Consider the following 23,583-nt stretch of genomic DNA (forward strand, 5'->3'; position numbering starts at 1 on the left):
AAAGTCAGCTGACAGACTCACCTGCAACCCTATTTGCAAGTGGTGTAAAAAATTGATGATGTGAACAGTTGTAAATTTCTCTTGCCCGTACAATTATAAAAAAAAAAAAAAAAAGTTTTAAGAAAATAATGAACAGTTTGACTCTGCAACAACTTATTTTCTTGTTCATTATTTACCGAGATTATTATTTTTTTTTAAAAACTAATCAAATTCTCATACATCGACGAATGGTTTTAGTGAGGAAATAGCATTTTAATATGGCTAAAAGCTTAAAAAAAAAGTTGCATGATATGCATGGATCTTTTAAGATTAACTTTTGGATATCGGAGAGTCCTTACGATTGTTGGGAGGGGACATTCGGGGATCAAATCGGGCAGATTATCCTGCCGGGTGAAATGGGCTTTCGCGTTGTTACATTTTGCGTGACAACATGCAGCCGTAATCTTTTAGATGGATAGTTTGATAGGTAGTTTGAGTGTGTAAACTAAATGTTCAACGAATATCAGACATACAGCCAGCATTAACTTGTGTTGTCACTGTGTTTAAGCTTTACTTCACTTTTGAATGGTTCTTAGTGGAAGAGAAGCAGCAGCGAATGTTGGGAAGAAACTAAGGAGATTTTGCCTAAAAATAAAATCCACAATTTTTTAACAAAAAAAATTTGATTCATGATTTTTCCTGATTTTATATTATTTATTTATTTATTTATTTATTTATTTATTTATTTATTTATTTATTATATAAACCAAGATGTTTAAAAGTTTTGTTTTTATTTTATCAGTTAACAAAAATCAACCTATTTCTCCTCTTGGAATTAATGTGCAAAATGTCTACCTTGAATCAAATACTTCTGGAATGTGTGTATTGGTAAAGTTGAAAAGTAAATCTTTTTTTTCCAACTGTTTTAAGAGATAAACAGTGCTACTTGTGTCCCTCAAGATGACGCAAATAAACATCACATTATTGAATTAATGGAGGAACTGAGGTCTGTGCTTGTCATCCCCTCAAACTGTATGCTGATTTTACAAGTACTGTTATGCTTGGAGTGGCTGGCAACCAGTTCAGGGTGTGTCCCGTCTACCGCCTGATGCCATATGGGATAGGCTCCAGCGTCCCTGCGACCCTTGTGAGGATTTATTGGTTAAGAAAATGGATGGATAGAAGTACTGTTATGTTTGCAAATTGAGGTGGCTATTTTGCTGTGTCTTGGCAACTTTCCTGTTAGCGTAAATCGGCGCATTTAGAGTGAGTAGACCGCTCCACCACTTTCTATATTTGTTTTGTCACTGAAAATAGGTTCAGGTATACGTGGGGTCCATTTCAGAAAGCCGGTTTAGTGAGAACCCTGAGTCAAGAAACTGTGAAATGTGGGAAACTGTGTTTTCCATTTCACAAAGGGAGGTAACTAAAACCAGAGAAAAAGAGATAACGCTAACCTGTTTCATAAAAAGAGGTCATATAAGCTCTCGATCAGTTACCATAGTAAGAGAGTCTATGCACCGAACCTGGTCGGTAGCAGGTTTATCACAATGAACGAGGTTTTCTCTGTCCCCGCCTCCTTTCAGCCATGACACGACACGTCTATAGCGCATACTTTAGAAAGTCCACTTTTGTCACGAACATATGCATAGATATGCTGGCATTTCTGGACATTATCGTTTTGAGCAGTACCGTTTCACATCACAATCCATCATCTACATACAGAACTTAATCCGGCCTTATATTTGCAACATTACCAGCCGTAGTCATATGCGCTCACATTGCAACATATATTGCGCTCCGTTTTATTTCTTATAACCGTAAAGATTTTATATTTCCTCTTAAGTCAAGTGCGCTTCTCCCCTGTAGTATTGCCCCTAAATGAAATAAATTAATGAGCTACCATTCAACAGGTTTCCCCTGTAATATTATTGTGATCACAAAGGACTACATTTAAATTTACGCATTGACCCCAGCAGCAACGTTCTTCCACACCGCCTCCCTCTGTGGGGAGCTGCTGCGGTGTTGCACTTTTTTAATGAAGACATGTTCAAATTTGCCATATGATCGCATTATTTTCAAATAACATTTTCACCGTGAAAAACTACCATCTGTAAACAAAACGTGCATGTCTTTTTTTTTAAAAAAAAATGTAATGACAGTATTCTGTTATGCTAAATAATAGGGATGGGGGAGTACCGATACCAGGTATCGGTATCGGGGCGATAGCAGCCTTTTTTCAAGTACTCGAGTACTCGTGACGCAGACGAGTAAAAGCGACCGATGGCAGAAGGGGAAGACGTTAAGTGAGTCCTCCTTGCCTGTAACTGGCGCTAGCTTGCAGCAGTTTTTCACCAAAACTTCACTGGTTTGGAAATACTTCAAAATTGTGAATCTTAAACTAAAAGAGCATTTTTGTGTTTTATTTTGTGCGTTAAGACTAGTGAAGAGTGACTGTGCTGTTTTTTTTGTCAAAATTAAAGGAAATATATTTGTTTAAAAACATCTTTTAGTGATTTTTTTTATTTGTCAAAATGTACTACTGGTATCGGCAGTTGGTATCGGTATCGGTGAGTGCTGAGGGTCTGCGTATCGGTATCGGTCTGAAAAAAAGTGGTATCGAACATCTCTACTAAATAATCCCTGCGTATGTCTTCTTAACTCATTTTCCACAAACGCAACATTAATCAGAATACCATGTTTACACTAGTAGTGGCACATAGAGTATTATTGCCAAGATTTTTTTTTTTTTTTTTTTTACGTGACTTCCACTTTAAACTTGATACAGCAGCATCAATGGGCTAATAAGTACCTTACTCACTGATACTTTGAAAGTGCAATGGATCAAGCCACATGAACATGACTCTGACGTTGCAGCACAATGTATTACCCACTGTAACAAGGAATCTCCAGGCTATAACAGTCCATCAAACGTAAGATATTCGCAATATAAACATGATGAATAATGCTCCAACATAAAGTTCTTCAGATGTGTGCTGTTTCTATCAAACCTTTTGACCTTTGCCAAGCAGATGTCTCTGTCATCCCAATACATTTGTGCACTTAGCGATAACTGCACATGTTTAATGATGGATTGAGTTTGACATTGCAAGATGAATGCAATGCTGCCATAATGCAAAGAAAAGGAGAAACAGATCATGGGTAGTGCAAGTTCTATGAAGCCAGCTCCCCACTGATCTGTATATATAACTGGATAGCTGATAGGCCAAGACTTTTGAAGCCGAGAGGCCGCCATATTGCCACTCCCAAGAAACGTTTCTTGGACGACGATCCTATATATTTACAGGATCAAGATTGGAGAACATTTGAGACAGTACTTAGAAGAAACAGCATGATTTATGATGTTTTATATTGGTTAAACATTACGGATGCACGATAATGCAATTTACAACCGATACCGATAAACCAATAATCTAGAGGTGCCGATGTCGATAACCGATAAGTAAGCCGATAATTGTTTGCAAAATTAATTTGTATACAAATATGCTTTCAAGTGCTACTATAAGTCTAACAAATACATTGAAACATTGTATAAGCTTTGCACAATGTTTCATTGTATGTAAAGCACCATGAAGCTGAATTTTATTTATATGAGCCACAAACACAACAAATGGACCAACGTTGCATGTCTATAATTATTGATGGATTTCTTTATTATCTGGTTTATCTGTATGAAATCAAATTGCCGATAATTATCGGCAGATTTCTCTATTATCTGGTTTAACTGTTTGATGTCAAAATGGTCGATAAGAGCTGATAATTATCGGCCACCGATATTATCGTGCATCACTATTAAACATAAACAAGAGGACGTCACTGTCCGTACCTCGGTTTTTGGGCCACGGTTTCGGTTTTCGGTAATTCATCAGGTCAGGTAAACTTTTTTGCACATCTTTGTCCGTGTTCACATATGTACCCTTACAACTTAAAAGTTCCTAGGAGAAATAATGAATCTGATAATTCATTCATACTTATACTGTATTCACAACCTTGTGCAGGGTTGCAATTTCACAAGAACACTTTTTCTGAGAAGTGAAGGAACCAAAAAAAAAAAGCATGCAAACGTCACATACTGTAGATATGTTACATCAGACATTCAAATCCAGATCTTCCAATTATGAGGTAAACATGTAAACATCAATTTCACCATAATGTCGGTAAGCAATCCATTAACATTAGTGCCTCTGGACATGTTGACCTTTTGTGATGAAAACTATGTCCTGCTTTTGCCAGTGGTAACAATTCAGGTCAGAAGAAGTGTTAATACTAGAATAACTTACCTGCTCTGTGTATCCATTCCTTCATTACGAGTTCTCTGTTTCACTCACTCACAAATGCACAGCCTGATAGTGATACAGCCTTCTCAGCAGGCCTTCGAGATGATAATCAGGGCATTATGAGGGAGCTCTGCGCAGAACAACAATTTATATTGCCTGGTGCTGACAGACAGGCTGACTTCAAGCCGGTGATCGGAGTATGCGCCAGAAATGGTGATCTGTTTGGACTTACGAAACAGCCACATGGAGCATCAAACTGGCAGTTGCGCTTATTCAAGAATAAGAATAAGCCAACAACAGATCATTCGTACCTTATATTGTGCATTGTTTATTTGAATGGTATACCTGTGCATGTTTTTAAGGTGAATTACTAAGATCATTTTTTGTTTTTGTCAAATCCTTTTCATCTATTGTTTGTCTAGCAGCCACAGCCGGTGCGCGTCATTGCATCCCAGTCGGCTCAGCCAACCTCTTTGCCAAAGCCTGTGCCTTCCATCCAGCCTATCCCAAGACCTCTTCACCCACCACACACACCACATGCTGCCATCCTGCCCAGCTGCCCTGGACGGGGCAAGATGGGAAAGCTGTGTAATCCGGAGGAGATGACCTCAAAAGACTACTACTTTGACTCTTACGCCCACTTTGGTATCCATGAGGTATGTTGCTATTTCCTGTAGCATGTACACTTAACTCATTGACTGCCATTGACGGAAAAAGACGTCAAATCATGCATTTTTGCTGGGCTGGCAGTGAATGTGTTAAACACAATGTGCCAATATATTTTGTGATTATATTGCAGCATCCTCCAAATGTTGCTTAAAAATCCATCAATTTTGGTTACATCTCATCTTAAGTCATTGACTGCCATTGACGGAAAAAGACGTCAAATAATAATTTTTGCTGGGCTGGCAGTGAATGTGTTAAGCATGGAATATGCGCAGACTTGCAGCTAATTTTTCATTTGCTGCTGTGCATTTTATATGTGAATATTTATATACAGTATATATATACCATTTGCAAGCGATAGAGACATGACCATGTCACAGATTGTGAAAATTCAAGCATAACTGAACTCTAGAATTGTCATGGCCTGGATCGCATGCGCCAGAGTTCCTGATCTGTTATGTGTCTGTTCGGTACTGATGTAACAAGTGTCTGTTTACGAAACGTGATGTTCGTGATGTCAACCTTTAATCATTTAGGTGATGTCTGGACCTTACGTGAAGTCGTTCTTTAGTCCTTTACGATTCACTGTCTGTAGGTTCAGTTTGTGAATTGTGTGTGGTTTGCCGGATTATTGTCCAACTGTCCGGTGTACAGCGTCTTTGAGTTTCTGCCTCTCGATGTGAATAAATGGAGAAAGTCTTATTTGTGTCTGCATTTGGGATCCAAACCTTTCAGTACACAACAAGAATGGTCTATAATTGTCTAAATGCCACAAGATGTTGGCAAAGCATACTTTTGTCTAATCGAAGCTCCTCAACTTTATTCAACAGAGTTGCTTGGCACCAAGATGCCACCAAATGATGGCATATCAATATTTTTGTTGCTTTAGTCTTAGCACAAAGGGCGAATAGGTGAGTTTTTAGCGAAAAGCCTGCGATAGGTTCCCAGAAAATACACACGTTAAATTGAATATTCTTTGGTTCAGCGTGTAGTGCAATAAGAAGAGAGCAGAACATGTATCCTAACGTGTTTTGACTTGCAGGGCAAAACTGTTTCACTGTAGTCCTGTTGTAGGTGGCAGTAATACACATTTCAAAGTGGCAGCCAACTAGTGTTAATTTCGTCAAAGAAAACAAAAAAAAAGTACTTTCGTCAACAAAACTAAACTAGACTAGACTAAAACCCTCATTAATTAAAACGTCACGTAATAAAAACTGGACTAAAATCTACTATCTGCTAGCAAAAAAAAAAAAAAAGGTTTTCTTCTATGATTTAAAAAATAATAATAATAACCAGCGTGATTGAAACTGTATTAAAACTGAGACTACATTTGAAAATAGTTGATAAAATTAACACTAAAGCCTTTTTTTCCACCAGAGCTCTTTTTGCTGGATCTGCTCGCTCACAAGCACGTTACAATGACACTACTGCCACTGCTGATGGTGAGCTCTGGTTCCGCGCTACCAGATCTACCAGATCACGCCACTGACCACTTAACTTTGTCACACCAGAAAAATATCCAATCATTTTGCGAATGGTCAGAAGATGCCAGCAGATAAACATGAAAATAAGCCTGACTGCAAAATGATATGCTATATAACAGAACTGGTAAAAATATTACAAATGAATCAGAACATCCAGTTCATCCATCTGGAGCTCTCATGAATAAAACAATACCACGCTAATATCACATTATTCTTACATATATTATTACACATTTCATTTAACTCATTCACTCCCAGCCATTTTCACAGAAGCAGTCCCGTTCGTTCCCGGCTGTTTTACTGGATTTAGACTGATTTTGCAAGGCCCACAGAATATTGTGTTCTATTGCTATAAAAGCATGCAACCTATCAAAAGAAAGATTAAAGTCTCTTCCTTCATCAGGAAAAAAAAAGTATGTTTCTATCTGTTTCCGTTTTGCAGAAATTAGCATTAGAAGAGAGCTAAGTTTCATCAGTTTTCGCAAATCTATTTAAAATTGTAAGTAATTGAGCTTTTTTTCTACATGGCCCTGGTTGATCTCCTTTGCTCTGCTGCCACCTGCTGGCCGTTTGTCTAATAACTACCATTTCTGCAACCGTTCTTTGCAGTTGAGAGGCTGCATCAAAGCCTTCTGTATGCTCTAGCATAAAAAAAAACATTAAAAAAAACAAACAAAAAAACAACAACAACGTATAAATACGTCTTTGGGACACTTAGAGCATTAAAAAAAACGTATTTATACGTTACTGGGAGTAAATTAATGAAGGTTATTTTTTTCCAGCATGGTTAGTGGAATTCAATAGGCTACACTAAAAGAGAATATGAACTTAGTCTGACTTGTGACATCCATTTTTTCCTTTCTAATGATTTAGGAGTAGAGTCAAGTATATTTATGTCCCTTCTGAGCACATTTCACTATATGAGGTAGAGAAAAGACAGAAATGGATATACTCACAGGAGGCTTATGTCAGTGTTCCCGAAACAGCTTTTATTGATTTGTTTGTAAAACCATGCGACTCGGATACAATACAAAACAATACAATACAATACAAAACACAAGCACAGTTATCACACTGTATATTTTTAAATTCAGGTAAACAAATTGCCAAGGCGTTACCCCCAACACCATCTTCCTGACCTTGTTTTGCTGTACGATTAAAACAGGAGATGCTGAAGGATGAAGTGAGAACGCTCACCTACCGCAATTCCATGTACCACAACAAGCATGTGTTCAAGGACAAAATAGTTCTGGATGTTGGAAGCGGAACTGGGATCTTATCCATGTTTGCTGCCAAAGCTGGAGCAAAGCATGTGTATGGGGTAAGTAACATATGATTCTATTTATGTACAATGGAGGTTTCCTGTGGCAAAGCAACAGGCTTTAAATCCATGTTGGAGCCCATCTTGATAGCGTGTACGCTATGCGGCTCTCTTTGCGACATGTCCCATATGTATCTGGACATATATTTGAACCGCAGCACCATGAGTCAGGCTTACTATATAATCTTTGAGGAATCTCCTGTCTCGGGCAGGTGATAAAAGTGTTACAGCCTCTCAGGCCAGTACACATGCCATGCAGAAACGATTTAAGAGCTCGCTCTGTCACCGTGCACTGGGGGCACAAGTAATTGCTAGTCAGGTCATGTCCGTGGATACACACCACTAGCTTAGGATCACCACATGGCTCCTATTTTGGGAGCACGCCAGGGAGTATATATTTGCTTCAGGGGAGGAATGATTAACTTAGAATTGCCAAGAGAATTGTAAGGTACTGGTTGACATTATGCACTTGCGTGTGTATTTGCCTTTCTCTCTCTCACTCTCACTCTCTCTCTCACGTTTATGTTTCTGCTTCGGCTCATTTTTGTGTCACTGATGCCCATCTGGCTGTGCTCAAACAAACCAAAAAAAAAAATGGAACTATGACTTGAGGGATTGAATCCGCTTTTGAGCACGACAATCTTCACAAAAGGCAGGCCCGGATCATAATGTTCTTTGCAAAAGTTAATAAGGCATTATGTGAAAGATGAGACAACGACTCAGGTGAACTCAACACTTTACTGTCATGTGTACATTTTAAAAGAAGAAAAAGAAGAAATTGATATTCACGAGAGCCAATAAATCAGACGCTAGATTCCAAGATGTCCAAGAGGCGTACGATAGCCTCCCATATAACTCTGATCCCATTAGGTCGCATGTGCTTTACATTTGCATCCTTTCATCAGATAATAAATTACAATTGACTTTTAAACTTTTAGCAAACGATTAGCCTGGCCAAAGCAGAAACAAACTTGTTTTGTGGTAAATTATGATGACAGCTATTGGGTGCACTGCAGAACAAATGTGTAATGTTCGTAGAAGGCCAGTTCTGTTTCATTGGGAATGATTTAAGAAATTAGGAATAGATGGTCAAGACTCTTTCATCTGCTGTCTGTGGAAAATGAACAACAAAAATAGAAGAGGGATTCTTCGACCAGCTTTTTCTTCATATTTGGACCAAAATGCCATGTTTCATATGCCAGCATTCTGTAAAGATAAATGGAAATCTCATCTGTCTCCTAACAATTTTTTTTATTTATTTTTTTGCTGTTGTGTGCCGTTGCACAGATTCCACAGAGTGCATACATTTTAATATAATGTCATCTTTAATTTTTAACTCATTCACTCCCAGCCATTTTCACAGAAGCAATCCCGTTCGCTCCCGGCTGTTTTACTGGATTTTGACTGATTTTGCAAAGCCCACAGAATATTGTGTTCTATCGCTATAAAAGCATGGAACCTATCGAAAGAAAGATTAAAATCTCTTCTTTCATCAGGAAAAAAAGTATGTTTCTATCTGTTTCCGTTTTGCAGCAATTAGCATTAGAAAAGAGCTAAGTTTAATCAGTTTTCACAAATCTATTTAAAATTCAAAGTAATTGAGCTTTTTTTTCTACACGGCCCTGGTTGATCTCCTTTGCTCTGCTGCCACCTGCTGGCCGTTTGTGTAATAACTACCATTTCTACAACCGTTCTTTGCAGTTGAAAGGCTGCATCAAAGCCTTCTGTATGCTCTCGCATGAAAAATAAAATTAAAAAAAAAACGTATAAATACGTCTTTGGGACACTTAGAACATTTTAAAAAAACGTATTTAGACGTTATTGGGAGTAAATGAGTTAATACTGTAATCTTTTATTTACATGGTATGATTTTGTATCACAATATAATATAATATAATATAATATAATATAATATAATATAATATAATATAATATAATATATATTATACAATATAATAATCCAGGCAAAATATTGGAGACACTACTTAATGCAGTGTGGCAGTTCATCACCGCAAAAATAAAATAATATAAAGTAATTAAATAATAATAATACAATTCTGCATGTATGTTGATTGTCTGTCTTGAATTATTGAGGAAATCACAGTCAGGAAAGACTTCAAAGTGGAGGTTTGATCTTTATTTTTAAATGCAATAACTGAGAGGATATCCATAGTGTGGTCTGCTTCACAGTTGGGGGTTCCTCAGATACTTAAGCTTATCAGATTCTTTCCCCAAAACAAAAGATCTCATTCTTACATGTATTCACGCCAAAAGGCTTTCGTTGAGACCTCGCTTGATGTCTTTCGATACAAGGCATCAAGACGTCATACGTCTCCTTCCTCTTCTGATGTCTTCATGCTGACCAGATGGCTCTCCTGTCGTATGGTGGCTGAATTTCCCAAATTACTCCAGAGAGATGGAACACAATCTGCACTTGTTTTTTTTTTTTTTTTTTTTAACAGTTGAGAATGTAACCTCATGCGTCCTAATGCTCATTGAAATATTTTTTTTCTAAATGACAGGCAGTCCTCTTTGATTTTTTTTTTCTTTCTTGTCCCCCCAGATTGAATGTTCCAGTATTTCAGAATACTCAGAAAGGATCATCAAGTCCAACCACCTTGACAGCGGTAAGAGCTACTCAACGTTCTGATGACAATGCAAAATCCGTCTCTGACAGCTCTGACAGCAATTGATACCATTGTGCAACTGAAACTTACATAGTTTTATGGCTGTATAGTAGTAGTGAGTCCAACCAGGGTGCTGTGGCATCAGATCAACAGAGTGCTGCGGGATATTATCCATCCATCCATCCATCCATCCATCCATCCATTTTCTTAACCGCTTTTCCTCACAAGGGTCACGGGGGTTCTGGAGCCTATCCCAGCTGGCTTCGGGCAGTAGGCGGGGTACACCCTGAACTGGTTGCCACTCACGGAGACAAACAACCATACACACACACACACACACACACAAGCACACCTAGAGACAATTTGGAGCGCCCAATTTAACCTGCCATGCATGTCTTTGGAATGTGGGAGGAGACCGGAGTACCCGGAGAAGACCCACGCGGGCACGGGGAGAACATGCAAACTCTACCCAGGAAAGCCGGAGCCTGGTCTTGATCGTGCTAACCACTTATTCACCGTGCCACATGGAAATTATCCAATGTCCCCAAAATAAAATAAAAAAAAAGATTTAATTAATTAAAAAACCAATTAACTATTAATAGTCTAATTAATACTTTTCAGATAATTTATACAAAAAATAATAATTTTTGCATAAAATTTTTTTACTTTGGCAATTATTTTAGGAGGGTGATAAATTGTTTATTAGAGTTCATTATTGTCTCATTGATGAGACAAACCAACAGTCACAGCAACAAGAACATAAAAAATAACAACAAAATGAGTGTTTTGAAAATTGAATAGTACAAAAATGCTAATCAGCAATTGTAATCAAAATTTTGTCAAGCCAAACTTTTGTTTCATCCTTTGTTTTACATATTTACATTGAGCCAATGAATTGATTTAGCAGGACAAAAAAATGTCTAATGTACAAATAATGTGTAAATAATAACTTTCAGATTGTTTCAAATGGATTTATAGTGTGTTGGAAAAGAGCTGTCCAGTGAATGTAGTGATGTGAGAAACCGAAGCAAGAGCCAAGAGTAGTCATAGTATCTCACTGCTCAGCGTTTTGACTGAAATCAATTCCACATCGTATTTCCGCAGTATGGAAATATACAGTCTCACAGTCTAGCTCTATAAAGCACACAGCCCCCCTCCCTACCATTTTGAAAAATAATTGATTGCCCAACTACTGACTCCAATACAGTAGCGCCATCAAACAGCCTGGAAGCATTAACACTATACTGTACATACAGTATATTTCAATCACAAGCATGCACATGGAATTGAATGAAACAAGAATATACAGTAATCAGACTTTCGGTATTATAAAAATAGAGAATCTTAAACAAAGAAAACAACCACCCTGAGGAGTGTTTGGGTTCTTTGTATCAAGCCTCAAAACGCTGAAAGAGAACAACCAAAAGCTCTCTGGTGAAACTCCAGCTGGGCCACACATTTCCATAAGAACACCACACTGGTACAAATTTTTGTATAAGCGCTCTATCCTTGTGGTTTCATTTCTCCCGTTTCCACATAAAGTCTTCTATACTGTATCTCCAGTCTTGACATCTGCATGCATTCCTTTCAGAATATCATATATAATATTTTACTACGATTGTGATGGATTCAAGATCTTTGGATGGCAAGAGAGAATCAGCTTCTTTTTTTTTTTTTAAAGAGATTTCAAAATGTGTTTTAGTGATCACCATCATCAATGGAAAAGTGGAAGAGGTGGAGCTCCCTGTAGAGGAAGTTGACATCATCATATCCGAGTGGATGGGATATTGTCTCTTCTATGAATCTATGCTGAACACCGTCATCTTTGCCAGGGACAAGTGGCTGGTACGCACTTTCATGACATAATTGGACTGGGATGCTTTATTACTGTGAATATTAGTTCAATAATGTATTTATATTTGAAGATTTGGTCATTTATTGTTTTGTTTTTTGCTTTTGGGTTCCGACTACAGTTGTGTGATAATATTTTGTTAATAAAAACTGACCACCGTGAGAAAGTATTTTTTGATAAATTTACCACTATAAAGTTAGCTCAGTTGAGTTAGTTCAGCTTAGCTTGTGATCTTGTCATTTAATTTACTAAGCCTTGTAGCACCCTATAATGTAATAATTTCCTAAAATTGTAGTCACGCCTGAAATGTAATAGAATTTGCTCTTAACTTAATGAAAAATAAAACCCAATAATGTAATCATTTCACAAATAATGTAATGTAACATTATAGGTGTCACATGCCTCGTTACTATAACAACACTAAAACTCTGATGTAACAGAGAACTAACAATAAACAAAAAAGAAAAGGTACATTTAACTGTAACCACCCAGAAGTCTTTGCGGCAGAACGGTTCTTATCAAGTGGGTGGAGCTTACCTTGATTAACTCTCTGCAGAGTTGCTTTAACACTAAATAAATCCACACTAAATAAATCATATGTATTACAGTGTCAAGTTTTACATGATTAGTTTTGAGGGGGGGGGGAAAGATCTACTTGAAAATGTAATAAATCCACATTACTGTAATAATGTATTACATTAATGGTAAAAATGGTATTAGAATATCAGTCAGATTTTTTTTTAATTACATTATTGGTGAAATAATTACATTAGTAGGTTTTATTACATTATTTGATTCTGTTAAGTGCAAATGTTAGTATATTTATATATTTACTACATTTGAAAGAAATTCTTACATTTTAACGTGCTACAAGCCTTTACATTGTACGTTTCCTCTATTATAAATTCAGTTAGTGGTGATAATACTTGTGATAATATTGGTTATGCAAATGATGTCATAAATTGTCATGGGAGCAACAATGGTAACACAATTTGAGCGGTGTCCAGCCTGGTCCACCAAAATTCTAAACCGTAAAAATACAGTCGGTGAATAAAAGACGGCATGAAAGTACATGAGATGATTAATTTCAAATAAAAACAAGAACGCTGTATGTTTTTTTTTTTTTTCCTACAACATTAAGATCTCAAGTATGATTACTAACATATTAGATTTGAACTTTCTCTTAAAAAAAAAATAAAAAATAAAAAAATAAAAAAATGACCCATGTTGTTTGCTGGAAAAATCTTCGCACCAGATAATGAACGGCTGTGAATACTGCGACGACTTAGCATAACAAATTGCAGCTATGACACAATTGACCATTCTTTCTCCTTTTTCTCAAAGAAACCAGGTGGACTAATGTTTCCCGATCGTGCCTCTTTGTATGTGTTGGCCATCGAGGACAGGCAGTATAAAGACTTCAAAATTCATTGTAAGTTCAGTGCAAGTATGTGTGCGTTATAATTAGTGTTGTTCCGATACCGATACTGGTATCGGCAGAGGTGCCGATACTGCATTAAAACAGTGGTATCGGTATCGGTGACTACTCACAAGTAACATGCCGATACCATTAATTCCAACGCTAATATAGGATTTTGGATGCAGCATCTTGTGTCTTGCTGGTGCACGACATTCACTGGTATGTGACATGTTCACTGCATGCCGATCTAAGATATCCTATTAGCCCTTGAATAATCTGAACCAATGGCAGGACAGTTTTTTCATGTTGAGGAAAAAAAAACGTAAGTATCGGTATGTTATCGGTATCGGCCGATACTGCCAAGCTGGGTATCGGTATCGGTATCGGGAGCCAAAAAACGGTATCAGAACAACACTAGTTATAATTAGGCAAAAAATTTGACAGGTTTTATAACGTGATTACAAGTGAAGACTAGATTTAGTGAATCCGTCTTGCTGGTTTTATTTCATATCAATTGTGGTGTATAGACGCAAAATATTAAAAATCCTGTCACTGTATTTTCTGAGTCAAAAAGTATGTATTGCCATAGTTAGCGTACTGTCAAGTTAAAGGAGTAAATATAAAGAAAAAAATGTGCACATATCCAGTCTACAATGTCAACAGGATGCAGCTATTTCAGTCCTACAAATGATTTTTTTAACTGGTGCTTATACTTACCCTTTGATGATGGCTAATATTAGTCAACCAGTCTCTCCATCCTGAATCATCTCACTCCAAAAGCACAAGAAGGGCGAAAAGAAGAATGCCAAAGCCATTGTTGCACTCATCCATAGATCATACAAGTGAAACGCTGACCATAAATAATTTCAAGTTGTCATAACGACCTTCTGCAACACATTTGGTGTGCATAAACTACAACAGCTGTGGAGGAACCTTTATTCAACTGCCAGTCACAATTCATGAAATATGCCAGGTGATGACATTTGTTGATCTCGCTTCAATCATCTCAGCAAAAATAAGTTAAGCAGTGTCTGCGAGATGTCAGACGGTACGTCTCCCATCTTTCCCGTTATGCATCTTAATAATCATTAGCATACAAATATCTGTTCTTCTACTGCCAGTACCGGATCTCAAAATGTCAAATATCTAATAAGAAAATTATGGAGCTTAAATTAATAACGTGAAAGACAAACAACAGCATTCAGATATGACCTCTTTGACACATCAAAAATATGTATTTATTTTTTAATCTGTTTTTTTGTATTTTTACTTTTATATATATATATATAGTTGTTTTTATTTCCATTTATATTTATTTTTTTACTTCATTTTTGAATTACATATATTTTTTATATCTGTTTTTATTTTCCACTTTTAGTCAATTATTTACTTACTTATTTGTTTATTTATTTTGTTTATGTATTTAGTCATTTATTCATTCATTTATTTTAAATTTTGGCAGTTTTGGTCCTCCATACAAAAATGTCAATCTCAGCATGAAAAAATATCTTAAAACAAGGATAGCATTACAGATGAGCAAACTTTTGTGCATACTGTATGCGATGTCATTTTTTAATTTCGAACACAACTTAATCAGAACATCCTTGGAAGGATACTTTATTAAAATGAAATATGTTTTTTTTTAATGTTGTATGTAGAACTCTTGACGGAGGTGGCGAGTCGACTTCTTATTTCTGTATCACTTTACGTAACTGCTGAGGTGCGTGATAATTATATTCCATGCAATTTGCAGCGTGCGGCTAGTCGCGCGGAAGTGTCACTGTATTAAGCCAGCCCGCAGCTTTGCTGGGGACGTCAGAATATTTTTACTCTTCAGATACTATTTATTTATTTATTTAATGCAGTGGAGTTGATGTGAATGTAAATGTGAATTTCACACATGGGCGGACTGAAACGAGCGGCGCGCAAACTGCACTCGTCTCCTCCTTCTGCGGGCAGATGGCCTCATTTGACCTTTGCACTGAGGTAGAAGTGGCCTGATGTAACGCTCCAGTCAAAACGCTGCGCTCATTATTGCTACTCTGAGCAAAAACGCCGTCTTATGATAAGGAGCATCGTTAATCTTAATAGGAAACATTGTAAGAGATGTGACCCGCAAATTTTCACCCACTCTAAAAAAAAATGTTTGGTCATTAGTTTGGCTCATAAATAGAGTTGTTTGTCCCAAAAAATCATATACAGCAATCTCCTATCCTGCATTTTTTTTTTTTTTTGGCAAAAATTGTGAAATCAGCATTTAAAGAGCTTTATGGTGACAAAGTATCTGACTGATTTGCATGAAATTAAAGAAAATTGCTTCCAAACACTGAAATGTAACAGAAGGAATTGAGAGCTCTACATACTGAGAAACTCGGTGACAAACAACCGGGCCAGTTGTGGTTTTATAGCTGCACTGTATAGCTCAACAGCGTTTATCTCCCTTGGCTTTTCAACACACAATAAAACAATCACCAAGCAGCCATTTGAATGAGTTGTACATATTTGAATGTTTAACATACTAGAGTAATTATGCTGTTTTTCAAGGGTGGGAGAATGTGTATGGCTTCGATATGACTTGTATCCGCAATGTGGCAATGAAGGAGCCTCTGGTTGACATAGTGGACCCCAAGCAAGTGGTGACCAACTCCTGCCTAGTCAAGGTAGGTCAAATTCTGTTTAAATTCATCCATTTTCTCGTCTGGCTGGAGTCCATCCCAGCTGATGGAACAAGGGTTAGGGGGTTAAGCCCAATTCACACCGACTGCGGAACGGACGAGGTGCGTTCTCCGTACGGCGGCCGTACGGACGACGCAAGGATAGAACGCATTCAAGTCTACGTGTCAATGGGGTATATGCCACGGAAGAGGCGGGACTGTTTTTGCACGTCAGTTTGGTTCCGGTTCGTTTTGCAACGTGTGGGCTGCGTCAAAATACTTGTGCTTCCGACTTTGTGCCCCTCGGTTGCGCGTTCGCAACCCGGACTGGAAACAAACTGATGTACAAAATCACGTCCCGCCTGTTCCGTGGTATATACTCCATTCATACCAGCTTCGATGAGGTGCGGAACGACAGCGACAATGCGGAAGGTTTCCACAAACGTTCTACTTCTTCCGGATGCCGCATGCCGGATTTTCATGAAGCTGAAGAAATTCCACAAGCCGGACAGGAAATCGAGCGTCTCATTAAGGTAAATCCGGTATATTTCAAAATAAAACCGTTTGCGAACTCGTTTTTTGGGAAGGGAAGCTAGCTAGCTGCATAGCATGACATCAGTCGGAGATTTAAGACAAAAAATGAGCTCAGAATATATTAAACACGACAAAATGACACTATTTAAACACAAAACGTACTTACCCATGGAGAACAGCCATGGTAGGAAGTCCCAGAAATAATGTCCAAAAAGCATATCGATGTGACAACAGACAAGCGTGGCTATTGTTTACAAATAGGACTATACTGTTGTTATCGGGTGAACTTAACTCACCAGCGGGAACCCCACGTTATCTCGTGGTTTGTCGGGAGTAGATTTCCGGACACGGAACGCACGCAGTGCAGTCCTTGCGGCGTCCGTACGACCGCCGTACGGAAAACGCACCGCGTCCGTTCCGAAGTCAGTGTGAATTATAGGCTTCAGGGTATTTGTGAATGAAACACTGGAAATAACCAAGTGTACTGATCAAAATAACATAAATGTTATTTCTGCATAGTCATTCAAACCAATGTGCATAATAAAAAAAAAATCTTCAGTGGTTTGAAAAGTCTTCTACAAATGTATTGGATTGGCAAGGTCAATTACTTTGTTTTTGTTGTGTACTCAAGATATTTGGGTCTCAGATCAAAAAGACAAGAGTTCGGAATTCCAGCTATTATTTTAGTATTTACATCTAGATGTGTTAAACAACTCAGGACAGAGTACCTTTTGTTTGAAGCCAATTGAGCAAAAGTATTGGAACAAACAGCTTGAATTTTACCTCCTGAAGAGAAGACTAAAAGTAGAAATCCTCAGAAATAAACAAGAGCTGATAGAGGCTGCAGTAAAAGCCTGGAAAATCGTTTCAAATGAAAAATTCAACACGCCGGTGCTGTCAGTGGGTCACAGGCTTGATGCAGTCAGTGCAAGTCAAGGGTTATGGCACCAGATGTGACAAGTTAGGCTACCCATTCCAGTACTTTTATTATGCACTTGTGGGAAAAAAAAAGTGGGAGTCTTCAAAGAAGGTGCTCTGTCCTGAGTTGTTTAACACATCTAGATGTAAATACTAGGGATGGGCGAGTGCCGATACCAGGTATCGGTATCGGGCCGATACCAGCCTTTTTTCAAGTACTCGTGACACAGACGAGTACAAGCGACCGATGGCAGAGGGGGAAGACGTTAAGTGAGTCCTCCTTGCAGCAGTTTTTCACCAAAACTTCACCGGTTTGGAAATACTTCAAAATTGTGAATCTTAAACTAAAAGAGCATTTTTGTGTCAAAATTAAAGGAAATATATTTGTTTAAAAATATCTTTTAGTGATTTTTTTTTCCGGTGAGTACTGAGGGTCTGAGTATCGGTATCGGTATCGGTCTGAAAAAAGTGGTATCGAGCATCCCTAGTACATAACATGAAATAAAAGCTGCAATTCTGAATTTTTGCCAAATTTCTTCAGTATACAATATAAATGGAGGAATTGGCCATGCCGTTCCAATACTTTTGGAGGGGAGTGTCTAATTCCTGCAAGCATATCTACTTTGTGTTCAAACAAACACACTTAACTTTTACACTAAAGGCAAATGTGAGCAAACTGAGACAAGAGTATTTGTACAGCATACATATTTTGTGTGACATTTTTGTTTGATGAGTTTTCTGATGTAAAATTGTCCATTGTTTCAAATAAAATAACAAAGCAAACCATACGAACATTTCTGGCTTTACAACGATTATAAAGTTCAGTTTTGTCAAGTATCCTTATATAACAACAAGATCACGTATCTTGACCATTCATTCTTGCGCTGACATGGAACATGGTTGAAATCTTGAAGTCGCCAGTCGAACGTCATCGAGAAAATTCTTGGGTTAGGTTCCTGTAACAGCTAGAGAACTCTTGAGTAAAATGGATATTATCAGACAGAATGCATGGATAATCGGTGTAAAACACAAATAGCATTGCGTGTTGTGGCTAAAACATTTAACCTGTAGCAGGTGTGTTGCCTTGCATGTGACCAGCGACCCTCCTTCTTGCAAGTCACAATGTTTTATTGCTACAACTGATTCAATGAGATTTCATCCTGTCTTGTGATGTGATTGTTCCATCAGTGCTCTCTGTTTTGCTTGCTAGTTGGCAGCCACTCACTCTTTGCTATTCTTTGATATAAACCATCATTTGATGCAAATTATGAAACATTACAGAGAGCTTGTGCAGAGCCACAAGCGCTGTGAAAATAATAACACCCCAGTGAAGTTCTATTTTAACTGATTGAGCTCATAAGGATTGTATGTCTGATGTTATGCCTGAAGATCACAAGTTATTATACTGCAGTTTGTAACAAGGATCAGAAATGAATCCTTAGAGATTTGAGACAATTGGCAGATATTGTGATGAGTTTATCGAACCAAAGGTAGTGGAAGGTAGCGGCGGCCAAAGGTGAACGGATCCGGGTTGGGAAATGGGTTGGGAAATCCAAGTGCGGCTTCCAAGTCAGCAGGATGCAGAACGCAGTTCTGGCAGGCAAGGAACAAGGCAAGGCATGATCTGGGAATACAAGTAACAAGAGAATCAGAAAATACTTGGGAAATACTCAAGATAGCTGGATGAGTGAGAGTATTGAGCTGGCGATGAGGTGGAGTATCGCAGATGGATGTTGGTCCCGGCACCACTCGTCCGTCCACGCGCGCGTGACAACGATTGTGAAGAATTGTGTCCTGATCTTTGAAATGTGACTGGTCTCCGTGCTGCTACTTATTAAAAACATCAGTAATATTCAAGACTAATAATGCTTTGTTTTTATTGACAGTCAATAAATATCACTTCAGCACATATTCTCACACCAAAACCATAACAGGCTCGCAGTTAATATATCATCGCAATGAAAGAACAACAATCAGCAATTTCACACTTGTTGACTTGATGCTGGCGTTCACGTTTTGGACGAACTGCAGTGCCCTCTGGAACTCTTTTAGCATTGAAAACAAACACAATGAAAATCAACACACTGAAATTGGAATACGCACGAGTTCATCTTGGCGGTCAGTTTGAAAGTTTGATGGTCATCAAATTGCTAACCTGATTTCCAATAATTAGCTTAGTACGCTAAGTACTAAGTAGTTAGAACTCTTATATTATTGTACTTTAAGGCTACACTTAAGGACCCAAATTATTATTACCACGTACATGCCTACAGTATAACAATGGGATGACCGGATACAAAAAGTTGTGATGAATTACCTGTGAGTTTCTTGTGTAATTGAGAGATCCATCTTTGTCCGCCAACAGGAGGTGGACATCTACACAGTGAAGACTGAGGACCTCTCGTTCACATCAGCATTCTGCTTGCAGATCCAGAGAAACGACTACATTCATGCACTGGTCACCTATTTCAACATCGAATTCACCAAATGTCACAAAAAGACTGGTTTCTCCACTGGTAAGATGCACAGCTATTCTATTTGCCTACCTAATGAAGTTGCTGGAGTGATGTTGTTGAAAATTAAAAAAAAATAAAATAAATGTTGGTTATTATACAATGCATACATGGAACCTTTTTCCAAATAAAAACAAAGGTAACGCTGGAGGGTAATGTAATAAATGTGAAGGGGGGGGGGGGTCTCTCATCTGCAGCACTCTAGCTTAAGTCCAATTTAATTGTGAGCTCCAGCCGTTTTAGATTTACTTCGTGTGCTTTCTCAGGCTCACTAGATTTGATCTAATCTTTAGAAGAACAAGAACACAATTACATCAACCAGCCCCTTGCACAATATCCCCTTATGATATCCAATACAAGAGCTGTATTTGAAATTTTATTTTTTTTTTTATTTTTTTATTTTTTACAACGGGAATCCTAAACGGTTTTGATTGTCCCTGTCAGTGGGATTAATTATCTCAGTATATTAAACTGAGACATTTCTAATATTACTTCATATACTAATATAACATCGTTTAGCTCCATAGGTGGGATAAATCTACATAACTGCCAAGCATACAGTAATTGCAACAATAAGCTTTATAACGTCTGTTGCTGTCAGCACATGATAAAGACTTGCTTTGGTAGTTGTGGTTTGATACTGACATCTAGTGGGGAGAGGATAAATTGCATCTGGTCGTTTTATGCTTACCCAAGTAATGCACCATCCAAATCACTTACCATCAATATAGCCGTGTAATAGTAGGTCTCGTTTTATAATAAAACTACTTAAATCTTTACAGTTGAACGTTTTCCAATCCCAATCCTGAAAGATTTCTCAGTAAGCATATGCTTAGATAGCTATCTAAACTTGGACAAAAAAAAAAGTAATTAAGTTCCCATTCCCAAGGAGGAACAGAGAGGAAGAATGCAAGCTCAGCTCCTAATTTACAAAAAAAGTAATGGATCTATTTGGCAGGTCCTTTTATATATTACACACAAAGAACAGTTTGTACAGACAAGAGAAGATAGACGTTGTCCCAGCACAGCAGGCTGAACATTCTGATTCAAGTGCATCTCATATTTTGAATGTCAGCCAAGCTATTGCCAGTGGTGGCCAGGGCATGTTCTGATTTGTTTTGGCACTGAGGTTCAAACAAAACACACAAGCACACACAGAGTCATTACAGCAAACAAAAATGGGAAAGAAGCAAGAGTTTTCCTCCATTTAACGCTGACATCCTGTGCTCAATAAAGTGTTATTATGGCCACTTGGGGGCATTTCTTCAAGACAAGCACAGAGCCCGCAAATCGGAGGTCTGTGATGGACTGACAAGCTGCGCATAGTGCTTCTGCCTGATGCAGGCTTTAGATTTTCTGAACCTTAAACAGCTGAACCTTGACCAAGGTTATTTTAGTCAACGAAAACTAATTTTAAAAAAAAAAAAAAAAAAAAAAAAAACGTTAACGAAATAAAATAAACACGTAAATGCTTTAAAAATAAATAAATAACTGAAACTACATTTTAACTGAAACTACATTTTATGTTTACAAAACTAACTGAAACTATAATCTGTTTTAGTCTTTAGTAATTAATATAATGCATGAGCCTTTGGGGATGATTTTAAATGTGATTTTAGTATATTTATTTAACCAGACGTTTACGTTTACGACGTTTGAAAGTGTCACACAGAAGTGACGTCATCGATCAGTAGAAAAAGCGCCTTCAGATGACGTCGCTCCTAAGCGACAATTTTGCGTGCTTGACTTTTGGCTCCAATGGCTCAACTCGCCTGATTTTTCATTTAACTCGGCTGAAATGCAACAAGAAATGTGTTACTTTTTTCATTTTACCTTGGTGTTTTTAAATATTGTGCACAAGTAATACACATCTTTTTAAAACTAAATTCATACTAAAACTAAGCAATTTTTTTAAATAACTAAAACTAATTAAAATTAAACAGAACCACCCTGGAAACTAATTAAAACTAACTAAATTGGAAGAAAAAAAAACCCTCAAAACTAAATCAAACCAACTAAAATGATCATTCCAAAACTATAATAACCCTGACCTTAACAAAGGAATTTGTATCTTCTCTATTTTTTTTTTATTTTATTTTTTTTTTGCCATGAAAGCATAAGCTGTTCCTTCAGATGGATGGAGACAGTTCTTAATCAGTTAATGAATCGGGGTTATGGCTAGAAGCCTTGAATTTCATCCATCGCCCCATGCTCTATCCTCATTAGTGTCTTGGTGGATTTTCAATCTATCACATCTGATTTTGGCCATGTTTTGAGGTTGCGTGCCCTAAGCAAACCCACACATCCGCAGGGAGAGGCCACATACAGATGTTCCAAAGGATAATTGACCTCAGCTCTTCCGACTATGATGTCGTGGTGCTGACCACTACGTAGATGCTACTTTGAAATCCATCCTTGCATGGTTAGATGAATTTGGTGTGAAAGAAAATCATGTAGAAAGACACTTACCGGTAATCATTTTGTGCGTGTGTGTGGTCCGCAGCTCCTAACGCTGCATACACCCACTGGAAGCAGACCGTGTTCTACCTGGAGGACTATTTGACTGTGCGAAGAGGAGAGGAAATCACTGGCAGCATTGCAATGAAACCAAATGACAAAAATATTGTAAGTGTTACATAAAACTTCTTTCTCAGTTAAATGTGAAGATAGTCGGATGTCCATATAATCAGAAGCTGTGTATATAACTGGACAGCCGCTAGACCAAGAATTTTGAAGCCACGAGGCCGCCATCTTACCCCTCCCAAGAAACGTTTCTCGACATACGATTCTATACATCATTTACAGTATCGAAATTGGAGAACATTTGGCAGCACTTAGTAGAAACAGCATGATTTATGATGTTTTAAATTTGGTAAACAAGTGGGGGTGGCACAGTGGATGACTGGTCCGCCTGCCAGTGCTGAGGGCGTACGATCGAGTCCAGGTTTCGGCTTTCCTGGGTAGAGTTTGTATGTTCTCCCCATGCCTGTGTGAGTCTTCTCCGGGTGCTCCGGTCTCCTCCCACATTCCAGTTTTTCGCCATAGGATTGACACCTTTCTTGAAACCAAATGACATTTTCATAAGCGCAAGCTCATTTGGCCAAATAGACTTACATTTGTGCACATGCACAACCAATCAGTTCATTAGCAAAAGCACATATTTATCACGATATCGATAATATCATAATACATGATATCTACGATTTTTGATGTATTGTCGGAAAAAACAAATAGCAATATATCTCGATATGTGACTGAAAAAGCCAACAAATGCCCATAAAAAGGAAAATGTCTAATTATGCATTTATTCAATGCCA

At 37.8% G+C, this 23,583-nt stretch overlaps 1 protein-coding gene across 3 annotated transcripts in view; it reads left to right on the forward strand.

The window, feature by feature from the left end:
- Window positions 1-23,583, forward strand: part of LOC144004602 (protein arginine N-methyltransferase 8-B) — a 27,204-nt gene that overhangs the window by 1,527 nt on the left and 2,094 nt on the right. For 2 of the 3 annotated variants that reach the window (XM_077501919.1, XM_077501921.1), the window contains exons 2-9: window positions 4,700-4,933; window positions 7,593-7,748; window positions 10,312-10,375; window positions 12,078-12,220; window positions 13,572-13,659; window positions 16,192-16,307; window positions 20,119-20,269; window positions 22,770-22,891. In XM_077501919.1, coding sequence (XP_077358045.1) covers window positions 4,700-4,933; window positions 7,593-7,748; window positions 10,312-10,375; window positions 12,078-12,220; window positions 13,572-13,659; window positions 16,192-16,307; window positions 20,119-20,269; window positions 22,770-22,891 — 1,074 coding nt within the window. The remainder of the gene's footprint in view (window positions 1-4,699; window positions 4,934-7,592; window positions 7,749-10,311; window positions 10,376-12,077; window positions 12,221-13,571; window positions 13,660-16,191; window positions 16,308-20,118; window positions 20,270-22,769; window positions 22,892-23,583) is intronic. The other variant, XM_077501920.1, reaches the window with a different exon arrangement.

The sequence above is a fragment of the Festucalex cinctus genome, chromosome 17 (genome assembly GCF_051991245.1).
Source record: "Festucalex cinctus isolate MCC-2025b chromosome 17, RoL_Fcin_1.0, whole genome shotgun sequence".
Lineage (NCBI taxonomy): Eukaryota > Metazoa > Chordata > Actinopteri > Syngnathiformes > Syngnathidae > Festucalex > Festucalex cinctus.